The sequence below is a fragment of the Macaca nemestrina genome, chromosome 5, assembly GCF_043159975.1.
Source record: "Macaca nemestrina isolate mMacNem1 chromosome 5, mMacNem.hap1, whole genome shotgun sequence".
Taxonomy (NCBI): Eukaryota; Metazoa; Chordata; class Mammalia; order Primates; family Cercopithecidae; genus Macaca; species Macaca nemestrina.
This window is the reverse complement of record NC_092129.1, coordinates 3,673,798-3,690,652: the sequence shown is the minus strand read 5'-3', so window position 1 is coordinate 3,690,652 and position 16,855 is coordinate 3,673,798. Positions and strand designations below refer to the sequence as shown.

General features: G+C 38.5%; 1 protein-coding gene and 1 long non-coding RNA gene across 20 annotated transcripts in view; one reads left to right on the top strand and one right to left on the bottom strand.

Moving 5' to 3' along the window:
• The window catches only part of LOC105487581 (afadin, adherens junction formation factor), a 142,446-nt gene that overhangs the window by 55,864 nt on the left and 69,727 nt on the right, over positions 1-16,855 (top strand). For 14 of the 19 annotated variants that reach the window (XM_071096175.1, XM_071096176.1, XM_071096177.1 and 11 more), the window contains exons 7-10: positions 7,949-8,060; positions 9,605-9,772; positions 12,545-12,589; positions 15,538-15,632. In XM_071096175.1, coding sequence (XP_070952276.1) covers positions 7,949-8,060; positions 9,605-9,772; positions 12,545-12,589; positions 15,538-15,632 — 420 coding nt within the window. The remainder of the gene's footprint in view (positions 1-7,948; positions 8,061-9,604; positions 9,773-12,544; positions 12,590-15,537; positions 15,633-16,855) is intronic. The other 5 variants (XM_071096182.1, XM_071096183.1, XM_071096189.1 and 2 more) reach the window with 1 other exon arrangement.
• LOC112427687 (uncharacterized) lies at positions 15,559-16,855 on the bottom strand. Its single transcript, XR_003019389.2, has 3 exons — positions 16,785-16,855; positions 16,133-16,211; positions 15,559-15,697 (listed from the first exon to the last, which is right to left on the bottom strand). It is a non-coding gene; the product is annotated as an uncharacterized lncRNA (long non-coding RNA).

The following is a 16,855-nucleotide window of genomic DNA, read 5'->3' as shown; positions in this document are numbered from 1 at the left end:
CTAAGGGCTGAAAAGAAGAAATTGGGCTGAAAGTTTCTATAAGAAGTGGCAGACTCCACCAGATTCACTTCCCTACCCTAAGTGCTGAAGGCTAGGGTAAAACTAATGGGAGATGAGTGGGTGTTGAATGGAGTCCTTGGATTTGGAGGTAACAGGACTAGCACAAGGTGACAAGGGTCTTCACTGAAAACAGGAGGATGAAGTGAAAGACTGTACCCAGAATACTGATGTCTAGAAGATTTATGGATCCCTCTCAGAAGGCACTTGTCGAAAGAAAGATTTGTATGTAAATGGACCTTTGGAAATTCTGGTCTAATAACATCACTCTGAGACTTAGCAACAGTAACCCTTGCCCACATATATAGTCTCTACATTCAGATTTCATGGGACTTGCTGTCAAATGTCGATAGCCAAGGTTCAACAGACATTTGAAAAAAGTACCTTTAAAATGGGGACAAATCAACACAAACATTAAGAAAACTGGAGCTAAAAGGGATAAACTGGAGAGAGCAGATGAGATAAAGAAAATAGTGCATCCATGAAATATGACTAGAATGCCAGAAAAAGAAACAGAGGAAGAGCTCTTAGAAATTTTGTTAAGTAAATAAGGGATCGAGGGGGAAAATATTAATAAGATAGGTGGAAAATGAGGAAATCTACCTAAATACAGATCAAAGAGAAAAAGAAGTAAAACAGACAAGATACTTAGATTATTAGTGTAGAATATCTAACATATACTAAAGGGGGATCAATCAGAGAAAACCAAAGGAAGCCTGGCATGGTGGCTCACTCCTGTAATCCCAGCACTTTGAGGTCAGGGGTTTGAGACAAGGCTGGTCAACACTGCGAAACCCTGTCTCTACTAAAAATACAAAAAAAAAAAAAATGAGCTGGGCATGGTGGCACGCACTTGTAATCCCAGCTACTTGGGAGGTTAAGGCAGGGCAATTACTTGAACTCGGGAGGTTGCAGTGAGCCGAGATCTTGCCATTGCATTCCAGCCTGGGCAACGGAGCGAGACTGTCTCAAAAAAAAAAAAAGGAAAACCAAAGGAAATGGAGAGACGGAATTTATCAAGGAAATACTGCTAGAATCTCTCAGAACTGAAGGAGTTTAGTTTCTAGGTTGAAAAGGCCCACTGAATAATGGTACAATTGCTTTGACAAAGACCCAAACCAAAGCCAGAAAACTAGTGTTAAAAAGAATGATTCAGGCCGGGCGCGGTGGCTCAAGCCTGTAATCCCAGCACTTTGGGAGGCCGAGACGGGCGGATCACAAGGTCAGGAGATCGAGACCATCCTGGCTAACACGGCGAAACCCCGTCTCTACTAAAAACACAAAAAATTAGCCGGGCGAGGTGGCGGCGCCTGTGGTCCCAGCTACTCGGGAGGCTGAGGCAGGAGAATGGCGGGAACCCGGGAGGCGGAGCTTGCAGTGAGCTGAGATCCGGCCACTGCACTCCAGCCTGGGCGACAGAGGGAGACTCCGTCTCAAAAAAAAAAAAAAAAAAGAATGATTCAAAAGATTCAAGTTACATGTAAAGGTTTTAGGAGTAAGACTGGTGCTAGACTTCTCAACAGTAACTATGGAATCTGGCATGCCATGTACTTTCAAATGCAGAGTGAAATGATTTCCAATCCGGACTGTCAACCAAGTGTTAGGTGGATGGAATAAAGACATTTCAGAACATGCAAGACAAAAATTTACCTCACACGTGCCCTATCTCAAAAAAGTGCTGGAGGACATTGTCCAGCAGAATGATGGAGTAGGCCAAGAAAGAGAGAGAGGGAGAATTCAAGAATAGAATCTATCAGGAGAAGGGAATTCCTAAAGATGGTGGGGAAGGAAAGTCCGGAAGATTCCTCTGCAGTAGTCCTGAACGGCACACACTCGAGATTGGAGATAATGTCCAAAACTGAACGTAAATAGCAGTAAGGACACATTGTTTAGAAATATGGTGGTAAATATTAGTTGTGACATCTAAAATAAACGAATATCCAGTACATTCCCAAGGATATTTCTATGAGCATTTATTTTTGCAGTATTTTGTGCATAGCAATAAAAGAGCAGACAGCAAGCCCAGCACTAAGGAGTGCTGCTGCTACTCAGTGACATGTTGCTCTGCAACGTCAATTAGATCTCTACTGGTTGACCTGGAGATATATACAGGCACACCTGATGTTGCAGGTTTGGTGCCAGACCGCCACAGTAAATCTGGCATCACAATAAAGTGAGTCACATGAGTTTTTTGGTTTCCCTATACATATAAAAGTTATGCTTTTAGTATACTGTAGTCTATTAAGTGTGCAGTAGCATTATGTTTAAGAAAAAATGTACCTACGTTAATTTAAAAATACTTTAGTGCTTAAACAATGCTAACGATCATCTGAGCCTTCAGCAACTTGTAATCTTTTTGCTGGTGCAGGGGCTTGCCTGGATGTTGATGGCCGCTGAGTGACCAGGGTGGTGGTTGCTGAAGGTTAGGTTGGCTGTGGCAACTCCCTAAAATACAACAAATGAAGTTTGCTGCATTGATCGACTCTTCTTTTCACAAAATATTTCTCTGTAGCATACCGTACTGTTTGATAACATTTTATGTACGGTAAAATTTCTTTCAGAATTGAAGTCAGCCCTCCCAACCCCTGCCACTGCTTTATCAACTAAGTTTATATAATATTTGAAATCCTTTGTTTTCATTTCAACAGCGTTCACAGCATCTTCACCAGGAGTTGATTCCATAAGAAACTACTTTCTTTGCTTATTCCTAAGAGGCAACTCCTTGTTTGTTCAAGTTTTACCGTGAGATTGCAGCATTTCAGTCACATCTTCAGATCCCATTTATAATCTTAGTTCTCTTCCTGCTTTCACCTCATCTTCATTTACTTCCTTCACTGAGGTCTTGAACAGCTCCAAATCATCCATAGGATTTGAATCAATTTCTTCCAAACTCCTGTCAGTATTGATATTTTTCCTCATCCCATGAATCACGAATGTTCTAATGGCATCTAGAATGGTGAATACTTTCCAGGTTTGCACCCCAGATTTATCAGAGAATCACTATCTATGGCAGCTATAGCCTCATGAAATGTATTTCTTAAATAATAAGACTCGAAAGTCAAAATCACTCCTTGTTCCATGGGCTGCAGAGTGGGCGTTGCTTTCGTAAGCATGAAAGCAATGTTAATCTTGTACCTCTCCACAGAGCCTGGGTGAGTAGGTGCCTTGTCAGTGAGCAGTAGTAGTTTCAAAGTGTTCTTTTTTTCTTTTTTTTTTCTTCTTTCCTCTGAGCAGTAGGTCCCAACAGTGGGCTCAAAATAGTAAACCATGCTGTAAATAGATGTGTTGACATCTAGGATTTGTTGTTCATTTATAGAGCACAGGCAGAGTTGATTTGTATAATTCTTAAAAGCTCCAGAATTTTTAGAAAGGTAAGTGAGCGTTGGCCTCAACTTAAAGTCACCAGCTGCATTTGCCCCTAACAAAAGAATCAGCCTGTTCTTTGAAGCTTCGAAGCCAGGGATTGCCTTCTCCTCTCTAGCTAGAGAGTCCTAGATGGCTGCTTTTTCCAATAGAAGGCTGTTTCAGCTTCATTGAAAATCTGTTTAGTGTAGTGACCTTCATTAATGATCTTAGCTAGATCTTCTGGAGAACTTGCTGCAGCTTCTCCATCAGCTGCTTCACCTTGCACTTTTGTTTTATGGAGATGGCTTCATTTCTTAAACCCCACAAATCAACCTGTGCTAGCTTCAGACTTTTCTCACCTTTCTCAGCCTTCATAGAATTAAAGAATTAGGGCCTTGCTCTAAAGTAGAATTGGCTGTAATGTTGTGGCTGATTTGGTCATTTATCCAGACCATTCAGACTTTCTCCATATGAGCAATAAGGCTGTTTCTCTTTCTCATCATTCATGTGTTCATCGGAGTAGCACTTTTAATTTCCTTTAAGAAGTTTTCCTTTGCATTCATAACTTGACTGGCACCAAGAAACCTAGCTTTCTGCCTGTCTTTGCTTTCAACATGTCTTCCTCACTATGTTTAATAAATTTTTAGCTTTTGATTTAAAGTGAGAGACGTGCAGCTCTTCCTTTCACGTAGAGGCCATTTTAGGGTATTAATTGGCCTAATTTCAATATTACTATGTCTCATAGAATAGGGAGGGCCAAGGAGAGGCAAAGATGGGGAGTGGAACATTCAGAACACACACATTTGTCAGTTAAGCTTGCCATCTTACATGGGTGCAGTTCATGGCACCCGAAAACACTAGTAACATCAAAGATCACAGATCACCATGACAGATTTAATAATAATAATGAAAAAGTTTGAAGTAATGTGAGAATTAACACATACACACAGACACAAAGTGAGCACATGGTGTTGGAAAAATGGCACCAGTAGGCGTGCTCAACGCAGGCTTGCCACACACCTTCATCTTGTATTTGTTTTTCTTAAAAGAGCAATATCCTTGAGGCATAATAAAGCAGCAAGGTATGCCTGTACATTTACGAATACCCAGTCATCGTAAACAAAACCTGATAACACAATGCTGTGTATATGTTTACATGAGCAAAGAGAAAGGTAAATGCATAGAAAAGATACTATCTTTCAAACTGAGTGAGGGAAAGAGGGAGGCAAAGACTTTTAAAATGTGTTAAATGATTAAGATCTGAATCACATAAAATAAATGCATAAAGATAATTATTGAAAGTATGGTCACAAAAATATAGTTATCTCACAGTAGTTTTTTTTTTTTTCTTGTGCTTTTTCTGTATTTGTATTTTTTTTACAGTGAACTTGTGTTATTCAGAATCAGAAAGAAATATAGCAAAGCCCATTTCGTTGTGGGGAAGGGAGAAGATAGATGAACCATAGGTATTTGGTAATTTGATGCACCTTTTTATTTCTTTGGCCTTTATTTAGTAGGAAGTAGTAAGAAATAATATTGATAAAATTGAAGGAAAATGGTTGTCTCAGAAGTGAAATTTTAAAATTTATACTTCTAAATGAGAATCCATAGATAAAGAAACACTGTCATGAACTAGAGTTCTGCCATACTCTGTGGGGCGTTGATGGGGTAAGGTTGTATAGTCAAGGTAATTGTGCATTCTCTCTGAAGGAGAAATTCTGCCATATTTTGTAGGCTGTTGATGGGGTAAGGTTGTAAGGTTGTATAGTCAAGGTAATTGTACATTGTCTCTGAAGGAAAAATACCTGAGCTAGAGGACATTGTGGTGTGTTGCCCTGACAGTTACTTGAAGTACAGGAGAGCTCTGTTATAATCCTGGGCCTCATACGATAATCACTTATCTGTTCATAAGAACTATGTAGCAAGCATGACTGTGTATATAGGAGACATAATTTACATATAGAATAATTAAATCCATGGATATGATGGTTTTTTAAGTGTTCCTTATACTTACAATTGATTAGTAACTGCTGTACGACGTTTCCTAAGTCAGAATACTATTAGTAAAACAGCAGTGTACACAGCGTCTGTACTACTGAACAGAGGCCTGATGCTTTCTGATCTGTGTCCCTCATCTGTTGCGTGAACATTGAGGGCAGAAACTTGAAACCCCGTCTCTACTAAAAATACAAAAATTAACTGGGCATGGTGGCGGGCACCTGTAATCTCAGCTACGTGGGAGGCTGAGGCAGGAGAATCACTTGAACCCCTGGGAGGCAGAGGTTGCAGTGAGCTGAGATCGCGCCACTGCACTCCAGCCTGGGTGACAGAGCGAGGCTCTATTTAAAAACAAAAGTCTAGTGTTGCATCTGATACATGGTGTTGCTCCAGTATTTGCCAAGGGAATATTTATGTTGATAAGTGTATATAAGTCTATTTAATAATAAACTGTTCTATAAAATTGCATCTGATAAACTTTGTAACATCTGTTTCCTTTCAGTAATTTTTGGTTCATTTTTACTGATGAAAATGAGAAAGTGAAGGAGCACCTTAATCGGGGTTTTAAAGTTATAAAAGCCTATCTTGGGATTTTATTGACAGTCCCTTGTGAAATCATTTGATAATTTCCTTTGAGTGTTTCTTCTGGTTTTGGTTTTCTGTTCTATTATTTCCTAACCAGTTTTCTTTTACAAGATTAGGCAATACAAATCAGGAGGTAATTATTGTTTTGCCTTGAAATTCTTTATCTTCTCAGCTTGCCTTTTTATTTTTTTATTTTTATGTTTTTCTTTTTGGAGATGGAATCTCGCTCTGTCACCCAGGCTGGAGTGCAATGGCATGATCTCAGCTCACTGCAACTTCCGCCTCTTGGGTTCAAGCCATTCTCCTGCCTCAGCCTCCCGAATAGCTGAGGGACTACAAGTGCACGCTGCCATCCCCGGCTAATTTTTTGTATTTTTTAGTAGAGACGAGGTTTCACTGTGTTGCCCAGGCTCGTCTCGAACCCCTGAGCTCGGGCAGTCCACCCGCCTCAGCCTCCCAAAGTGCTAGGATTACAGGCATGAGACGCTGCGCCTGGCCCAGCTCGCCATTTTATAAATTATAGCTGTTTTCATATTCTTTATTCATTATTTTATCTATTTAATTATTCAATAAATTTTCTCCTTGTTAGATATTATCCTGGGATAAGAAGAAGCTGCCCTTAGAGCTTATAATAAAGGGAGACAGAAAGACGAAGAAATAGAAAAACAGGGAGCTTTTCTATTAGAATGAAAATCATTGAATACTTTCTAGAGAAGTTGTACTTAAGCTGAAGGATGAATGGATGTTATTAGACATGAAAGTTGGGGCAGGAGGGGTCATGGAAGCATGATATATGTCACCAAGTGTGAGAATTCTGGTTCCATGTGACTTGGCTCTAAATGTTTGATAACAATGGAGACTAAAGAGATGAGTGAAGGTCAGATCCTGAAGTAGTATATGTTCTGAGCCAAGATACTGAATTTAATATGAAACACTATGAAGAAAGATTGATTAATTTATGATAAGGTATGTTATAGTCTATTTGTCTTTTTAAGGTAATTGAAGCAGTGTAGAGAGAAATTACAAGGTTCTGTAGAAGAGTCTAACCCATTTGGTATGTGAGCATGAGGATACATTTGGGTGGTGAGGTCTATTAAGATAACATCATTACATTAATTACAGGTTGCAAGTAATGTTCACATGCCAGTGACTTGGCCTTCTTTTCTTATTCTCTCTAATCCTGTTTTGGTTCATGTTAGCAGTGCATGAAGAGGGAAGATGAAGCACCAGCCCAAAGTCTAGAAGAATATTGGACAACCATCATCTCCCACTCTCCTCCATATTACAGTGTTTTGGGGGCTTTCTTAGATGATTAAAAAAATTGTTTGGCTCTAGTAAAAACATAATAAAAAAGTAATACAGCATTATGAATTTTTAAGAGTTCAGTGAATACAGTATATTGAAGCAGGTGGTTAAAAGCATTTGTTGAATGAATGACTACTTGCCCTGTAATATATCTAAATGGTCTGATTAAAATTTAATCATAAAGAGATTATTTACAAGCAAACGAAAACTATTCTGGCTTGTTGTGTGGTGGTTATCCTAAGAGATCACATATTGTATGAACCCACTTTATAAAAACAATTCTTTGAATGTGAAAAGGTGGTTTAAGGACTAGAGAGATTGAAATTTGCAATAGTGAAGAAATTACGTGGAAGTTAACCATTACATACTGCCTTTCCATATAAAAGGTTGTAAAAAAAAAATATTCAGTCTAGCTCTTTTTAGGGACCAGGTGATTAAAAGCAGCCAAATCAGCTGGCTTAGCTTTTTATTGTAGACTATTACCTTTCACTTTTATTGATGATTATTTTGATGATGAGTGAGAATTGTTTCTAGTGCTTGATTAATATAATTCTACAGTGACATTTTATTCATTCAAAAGCAATAAATGTATTCTTTTAAGTACTTGCTAACCTAGTTACTTTGGCACATTCACAGTTAATTATTTTTGTTTTTTTAGGTTATGCTTCCTCCTGGAGCCCAGCATTCTGATGAAAAGGGTGCTAAAGAAATCATTCTTGATGATGATGAGTGTCCTTTACAAATCTTCAGGGAATGGCCAAGTGACAAAGGTAGTAACCTTATTAAAGGATTACTTACACCAGATTCCTACATGATATACCAGGTGTTCACCTTACCACATGATGTAGGAGATGTGTACGTAAATATTTTTGGATGGCCTTGTTGTTGTTGTTGTTGAGACAGAGTCTTACTCTTGTTACCAAGGCTGGAGTGCAATGGCGAGATCTCGGCTCACTGCAACCTCCACCTCCCGGGTTCAAGCAATTCCCCTGCCTCAGCCTCCCAAGTAGCTGGGATTACAGGCGCCCGCCCCCATGCCCCGCTAATTTTGTATTTTTAGTAGAGACAGGGTTTCTCCATGTGGATGGCTTTTTGCTTTAGAGCTTTCTGCCTCCTTCATTTACTTGCTTGATGATTCCTGAGTGATGCTATTGTCCCTAAGACCATACTCAGCTTATCTGAGTCTCATGTGTTAGACACTGAACAAATGGTGATACTGCAGGTAAATCACACATCTCATGAAGAAACTAGAATATTAGCACTACAGCAAGAAGCAGAAGATTATTGATATCTACCAGTAGTAGACAACACATTTCATGCTGACCAGATTAACTGTGCGATGTTTGGACAAATTTGTTGTGATAGAGAAAATGATTTCTGTAACCCTATAGATTGTCCAGTGATTTAGTCATTTCAGATAATGAATTCACACTTAGCATTACTGAAACAATTTTCCCTAATTATTTCAAAGCAGTCAAAGTTTAAAGCTGTGTTTTTAAGAAAATGTGGTTTTCTTTCAAATTCACGTCATAAGTTAACTGTTAACTCTCTAGAGGGCCTTGCATTAATAACGACATAAAAATATATTGCCGTTTAATCGTGTCAATATGGAATGTAGATTGGTAGTTTTAAAACACCAAAAAAATCTTTCTCAGCAAGCAAATTTCTATCCTCCTTAAAACACTTGTTTAGTACTTTTTAAAAACAGTATGAAGTTAAAATTTTATTAAAGGCAAATTGCTTTAATTCTTTAAGTTGAACTTAATAAAAATCAGGTCAACTAAAAATATACATATTTATTTTGTTAGTAATAGAATTCTTGTTTTATTTCAATAGGCTTTTATGGGAACAGGTGGTATTTGGTTACATGAATACGTTTTTTTCGTGGTGATTTCTGAGATTTTGGTGTACTTATCACCCTAAAAGTACATTTTCATATGTGTATTTGTGTGTGAATGTGGTTTTTTTATATATGAATGTATTTACTGATCATAGAGTTGTTTACTAATGTATAAGCATTTATTCTTAAATTGATGTGTTGTTTTTCAAGCTTATGATGTCTTTAGGTAGCTGTTAATTTAGAATACTCTTTGGAAACTGCTTGCTAGAGCTTTTCAAACACACCAAGAGGCTACTAATATTTCCTCTGTTGAGTAAAAGTATAAATTGGGTAAGCTTTACTCAGTGATTCCTTGGCAGATGTTCCTAAATTACACACATCTTCTTGAGAAAGCTTTGCACAGTTGACTGCCAGTCGGCTGGCCATCCTGACCAAGCTGAGTCTGCCTGATGATTTTCCATGCTGCTGTTCTAGGGATTTTAGTCTTTCAGTTGAAGAGGAGGCCACCAGACCACATCCCAAAGAAAACCAAGAAACACTTGGAAGGCAAGACACCCAAGGGAAAGGAGAGAGCTGACGGGTCTGGCTATGGCTCCGCCCTTCCTCCGGAGAAGCTGCCCTATTTAGTAGAGTTAAGCCCAGGTGAGAAAGATGGTCACACCAGCACATATTATTAATGTGCATTTTTAGCTGTAAATCTTTGTACTTTCTAATGCATCTTCAGGTAGTCTTCTGTTGGCCGACTTAACATTTTTAGCCTTTTTTTTTTTTTTTTAAAAGGTAACTCATTAAGGTAACATTTATTTCTTTAAAAACTTAAGGTTATAAAATATGTATGTATTTACGTAAAAATGGTTCACATGGACAAAAATGAGTATTAAGAAACAAAATTTAACCAGTGTATAGACAGTTTTAAATTATTTTAATCGCTTAATTTTTTTTTCCAAGATAACTTTAGTAAAATAGTTAATCTACTAAAGTTGACAAATTGATATTTACCCCTTTTACGGGCAGATTTCATAAAGGTGTGTGTGTCTGTGTGTCTGTGTGTCGAACTGTTGTTTCTGATGCATGGACAATATCTAAAAAGAATATCTTTAAATTGTATATCTAAGAAACCCATCTTAGTAAGAGGAAGGCTATTTGATTTTAAAATAACAGACTATGTTTATTTTCCCAAGTCCTCTAAGTGTTTTGTTTGTAGAACTCTAATACGCCAAAGCTGTTGTTTCAAGTTAGCCATTGAGTAGAGAAATACGTGGGCGTTCTTAAAGAAGTGTTTTACACACACATTCCTAGGTGGAGTGTATGTTTGCACATATGTATGCTGTACATGACATTTATCGTTCAGTTAACATTACTTCATTCCTTATTTCATTATTAAATGCTGTTATGTGACCTGCATTATACAATACTGTGAAGATCAGAGTGTTGCACCCGCATCCCAAGCTGCATTGAAAGAAAGCCCGATTTAGTAATCACAAATTAGCAGAAAATTGAACCAGTTATGTGTATGATATATGGCTCCATGAACGTGAATTACATTTTTTATTCTTTGATTTTTGAGAGTTTATTTTTATTTACAAGGTTTCTTTAGTTTCTTACAGTTAGGTTATTGTAGTTAACTAATGATTAGATACGATGTTTGTTATCCAGCAGTCTCATGGTAGAGTAGGTTATATAAATACAGGAAGTGATGGTATCATTTTCATGCCACAGTTAGTGGCAGTGTGGCTTTAGGTAGTAGCTTTTATACTTACTTATACTTCAGGACTTTAAAAAAAATTAATTGATTAGCTATTTGTGAGGAATATATTGGTGTTGCTAACCTCAGTTCTCTGGGTGGAAAGTTTATTTAAAGTTATATTATCTCACTGTAGTTTGGAAACACATCCCAGTATTGTTGTGTGTCTATAATGTGTGTGAGAGCATTGGTGTTTGGTTATCTGAGATAATGAATGGCAACTGTGAAGCAGTCATTAGTTTTTGAACTTAAAAATTTTTAGGCTCTTTTTCGGGTATTGGATCTGCCCTTTAAAATTTTATATTAAATTCTAGAAACTAATGATTGTTCTCCAAATCCAAATTTTTGAGGATTTAAGAGTGTTAAGTCCTTGGAGAAATTGATAAATAGCAGCTGACAGAATAATTTTCAAATGAGTAATGGACAGTTGATTTGGTAGATAGCAGAGACAGGATGAGAATTCACTCATTGGCTTGTGCATTTGATGAATAGTTACTGACACGTGTTGTGTGTCAGATCTGGGCCTTGGAGGCAGAGCACCAAAACACATCAAAGCCCTTCACCTTGGGAAGTTCTCTTCTAGTGAGAATTGTTATTTTGACTGCTTCTTTCATATGTATAGTCTCTCAGGTAATCAAATATATAGAATATTTTTTTGTAGGTGTAGAGTAGATCACAGTTCTGTACTACTTTTCACCAAATACTGGCAACAGCATTTGTTACATGGTTATTAATACACTGCATTCCTCATGGCTCTCTGCTGCCTTCAGTCAGCATTCATTGACCCTTCTACTTTAGGCAAAGCAATGGATACAAAAGGATTAAGTTCGTTCCTGCCTTCAGGTAATTCACACAGCGGGAGGGAATCACACACAGTGCCATGTGATAAGTGACTCTGCCTCTAGTCCCGACTTCTCCTGAGCTCTGTGCTTATGGGATAGCTTAACTTGTTCCACACGTCTGAAGTTCAGGTCTGGTACCACTATTTTAGGAGTGACCTAGGGGTTAGTGGCAAGCCTGAATGCAAGGCCAGGGTCTTCCCTGCACCAAAGCCATGTTCTTTCACTAAGTCATGATGTCATTTAGTCAGCATGCTGAATGAAATTGATCTCTTTGCCATTTATAAGAAAATAATATCCATCCATAATGATTTTTTATGAATGGATAAGTACTGTATTTCCCCTGGGCACATTGTCAGCCAAGCATTATATCCTCAATGCTGAAGTTCTGCTGGGTGTGGTTAGGAGTTTTTGAGATGTGGTCATGAGCTCAACATTGTCTTTTGGAGGAATGGGGAGCAAATATGTTATTTCGTTCTTTGCTTTGGATTTGAATGTGTTCTTTAAACAGAAGAAATCAGCCCAGTGGGGTGGTAGCCCTTCATATGATTAACTCACTGTTGCTGTCCTGCTGCTTGGTGACTCACCTGTTGTCCTGTGGTTTCCCTTAACAGTCTGCACTGGTTTCTAAAACACTGACTGGGGCACTAGTATAGTCTTGTCCTCACAAAAGCTGATGGGTGAAGTGTACCTTTTCTTCCTTTGAAATGTGTCTCACTGAAGTTCACCCTCTGCGTCTCTTCTCCTCCTCCCCTATTCCGCGTGTTCTGCATGGTCTCTGTCCTGCTGATGCTGCCTTCACCTGGGTCCTGGCATGTGTCTTAATCCCAGGGAGAAGGAATCACTTTGCCTACTACAACTATCACACTTATGAAGGTAATGCTATGCTTACTACTACTTTTGTAACTAAAGCACTAACAGAACCTCATGGGCAAAATAGTGTTGAATGACCAAATATCTTATGTATCAGTTTTTTAGTTGATATAAATAAACTATTTTAAGAAATTTGATGTACTGTCATTTTATTTGTACCTAGTAAGTGTTCCATATCTAGAACTCATTTCATTTACTGGAAGCTTATTTTGTGTCTTTATTTTACCAGGTTCACCCTGGGAAGGAACTGAAAGCAAAAGCAGCACTGGTTGTGGAGGGATGCTGGGGAGTAAAGACAGAGTGCCGTTTCAAAGCACTCCTTGGGTGGTGCTCAGCCAGTCTGCCTCCCTTCATCTGTAGACCAGGAAAACTTTCTGGTAGCAGTGCTGTTACTGTCTGTTGTGGGGTTACTTAGATTTGTCCCTGCTCTTCAAGGTGCTCCAGATTTATTATCATTATCTATGGAGAAGAAAGAGACTCAGGCACTTTGGGCAGAAATTGACTATTTGTAGAATACTCTTTGAGGAAGGGGAGAAAATTTGGGATTTTCGTTTTTGGCAACAGTTTTGTATGTTACTCCCTGTGAGATAACTGTCCTTCTAATGAGGAGAGGGAATGGGCTGTTACACTCTCCCTTTCCTCCCCAGCTCAAACCAAACATCCCTTTATCTGCTAAATCCTGTGGCCACCATTTAGGTTCTTCAAAATCTGTAACAGCTTTAACTATGGTTTCCTGTTATTACTGTGAAGTAATAAGAAAAGAGAGCCTAGGAAGGATGTTTATTTCTAATCTATCTGTTGACAGATCACTATTACCATAGTGAAGTGAGGAAAAGGGAGAGACTGAGAAAGCAGCTTCTCTTTCTCCCTTTCTCTATTTTGAAATCTGTTGATGTAGAAAGGTGTGTGATGCCTCTTTATTGTCTCACAGGAGACCTGTCAGAAGCATTCAGAATTTGGAAGACTGTGGATGGGAATTTTTCTTTCATCTCTAAACACATTTTTAATGTTCTGTTTTTAACTTTGCATTGAAATGTTCTTGTTTCACACATGATTACTTATTTACTGCTTTTGCTTTCTTTGTGTCATTTCTCTGTGACTGTATTGCATTCAGTTTTCTTTATTTTTATATAAATATTCACTGCTGACACATCAGGTCTTCATTGATTGCTAACTATGGACCATATGTGGAGTGATCAGTGCCAGGGTAAAAAAGATTTTTTTTATAAAACCTAGCCACCAGGGAGCTCAGAGATAAGGGAGATAAGTAGATGGAAATCATCATACAATACAGTTAGTGGTACAATTAATATAACAGAAATGGGGTGCTCCGGGAGTAGATAAGAGGGACACATTTCTTTACCAAGGGGGTTCGTTAGAACTGCCTTTGGTGGTTAAAACACACAAAATCGTAAACTGGAGGATTTGGACTCAGCAGGTTGGGAAGGGAACTAACTATGTCCAGGAAAAGCCCCAGATGATTTTAATGTCTTGTTCAGATCAGGACTTTATTGGAACAGTTAGAGTTGAAAATAAATGTTTCAACACGATGTGAAGCAGCACAGATGATGAATCAATTTTGTAATGGGTTTTAGGCATCAGTGTCTCTCAGGTACTTCAGTCTCATCTTCACTCGATGTCACAGATTATGGAGTATTTCAGAAATAGAAAATTTTGTCATTAGAATGTAACTTTGTATACCCTAAAATTAACATCAGTTCTAACAGAACTTGCATTTTTGTGGTGTCTTTTGTCTGTGAGAGTTTAGCGGCACCACTGCTGAGAGATTTTAGCAGTCTGAAACTCTGTGCACGCTCATACTCTCCAAACTGTTTAACCTGTGAAGCTCTCAAAGCTTACATTCCTAATCACAGTGACTAGAGATTTTACAGGTGATGGAATCAGTGGGTTGGAAAGTTATAAGGCACTCATAAAGCAGATCAGGGAGACTCTTACTGGTTTGGCCTTTTCCTAAGCTTTGGTGGGTGATATGCTTGCCACACTAGACTGACTGCCATGGCTGTGGTGCAGGCGCTAAGCTCTGCAGTTGCATCATCATTCATGGGCTCTGGAAGGCACATTTTCTCATATGTCAACTCTGAAATCAGGATACCTCGTTTTTGGTTAAGATAATGAAGTGACATTGTCCTCATCTGGGATACAGTAGGTGAAGAATGAGAAAACATGTCTAGATGTACTGGGACTAGAGGGCTTTGGCAGAGCAGCTTCCTCCTCCTCCTCACCCCTTCCCTGTCGTGGAAACACATGCTCATATAAATTAAACATTCCAACAGTTCACAAAGGTATAAAATGACAAAAAAAAAAAAAAAAAAAGCCACAAAACCCAGTCTTCCTTTTACGCCAGCTCTGCTCCAGGGAGCTAACCGCTTTTACCTGTAATTCTTAATCAGTAATGGACGGAGTTATTTGGGGAGCTTTTTCAGAGGACACATGCTTAGGCCTCCTCCCCAGGGCTTTTGATCCAGGAGGTCTAGGGAGAGCCATGAGAATTGTACATTTAAAAACCTCCATCAGTGATTTAGCTGTGCCCCCAGCCTGTACTGTGTTGTGTGCCGTGAGGGCAGCAAGAATACTGCAGGAAAAGATCTGGTCCAAAGGGAAGGCCCGTGTGTCTTTGATGAGCTTTATTTTGCTAATACTGTTGCTCCTCAGAATCATTAACAAAAATCCAGGGCAGTGGTAGAGAAGACTTTATTTAATGTAATAAGAATGTGGTGGAATTAATGCCAGAAACTGATACATTTATTTCTTATTTTGAATTTTCTGTATCCAATTTGTTAAATTGTGTTACATAAGTTTGGAGAATTCTTTGAAAAGAAATCCTGAGAAGTGAGAGCTGTAATGCCTGAGATAACTTTTTGTTTGTTTGAAATAACATGACAATAATATTAGACTTTGCAGATACAGTTGTCTTCCTTCTCTTCTTGCAGATGGTTCTGACTCTAGAGATAAGCCAAAGCTTTACCGCCTTCAGTTAAGTGTTACTGAAGTTGGTACAGAAAAATTGGATGACAGCTCTATCCAGGTACGTAGTCTGAGCTTCCTGCTGCAACTCTGACATTCCAGGAGGCATAACGTATTGTACAGAGCCTGCCACATAGTAGTGAAAGAAGGAATTAGAATTACAGACTACATTGTACTTAAATATAAATAATTTATCTATTCTGGGTCACTTTTCTCTGCTTCAGTGTGAAAACAGCAGAATGTGAGTTTATGTTCAAGCTCCACCTCTAGAAATTTGGGCTGTTGATGACAGTGCTCTGAAACTGCTTCCTTTTCTCTCAAAGATGGTGATGATAATTTTATAGGTCTATTTCAGGATTACAGGATGTAACTATGCAAAAGTGCTTATCACTGGGTCTGACACACATAGCGGTAAGCATTCGGTAAATTCTAATTAAATTTAGCTTAATACGGTTCTCAAGTGCTTAAAACAGAGCTTAACACATCTTTGAATAAATGAAGTCAGGATTTGTCACTTCTTTGAAGTTGAATTCAGGCAAATCACCCTTGCTTTGTACTTACGTTCTCAGTTTGTAAGATGATAGGTTCAGATTGTTGATGTAATTTTCAGTTCTATCATTTCTTCTTTCTTAGCACAGCACTAAAAATGATAAAATAGATAGGAATCTTTAATCATAATCTGTATAGATTTGTCCATTAACCATCCAACAAATATTGGTTGAGATGACTGTATGTTTTTTTTTTTGGAGACAGTCTCGCTCTGTCACCCGGCTGGAGTGCTGTGGCACGATCTCGACTCACTGTAACCTCTGACTTCCTGGTTTAAGCGATTCTCCTGCCTCAGCCTCCTGAGTAGCTGGGGTTACAGGCACGCACCACCACGCCTGGCTAATTTTTGTATTTTTAGTAGACGGGGTTTCACCATGTTGGCCAGGATAGTCTTGATCTCCTGACCTCATGATCCGTCCATTCCGGCCTCCCAAAGTGCTGGGATTACAGGCGTGAGCCACCGTGCCCGGCCGACTGTATGTCTTTTAATGCAAAGTTACAGTATGCCTTAAGTCACTGGATAATAAAAATAAAAGGTCTGATTGTTTTGACTTTTTTTTTTTTTTTGACAGTTTATTTTTATGCTATTGAGGGAAATCCACTTTAAAAGGCACTAAAAATCCAGATCTTATTAGGTTATATTTATCATAAAAGGGGTACTCACAGTTTTAAAACTCTGTGTTTAAATGCTGTGAGCTTCGTGATGGGAGTTTCTTTGGTTTCCTTCTGTTTCCA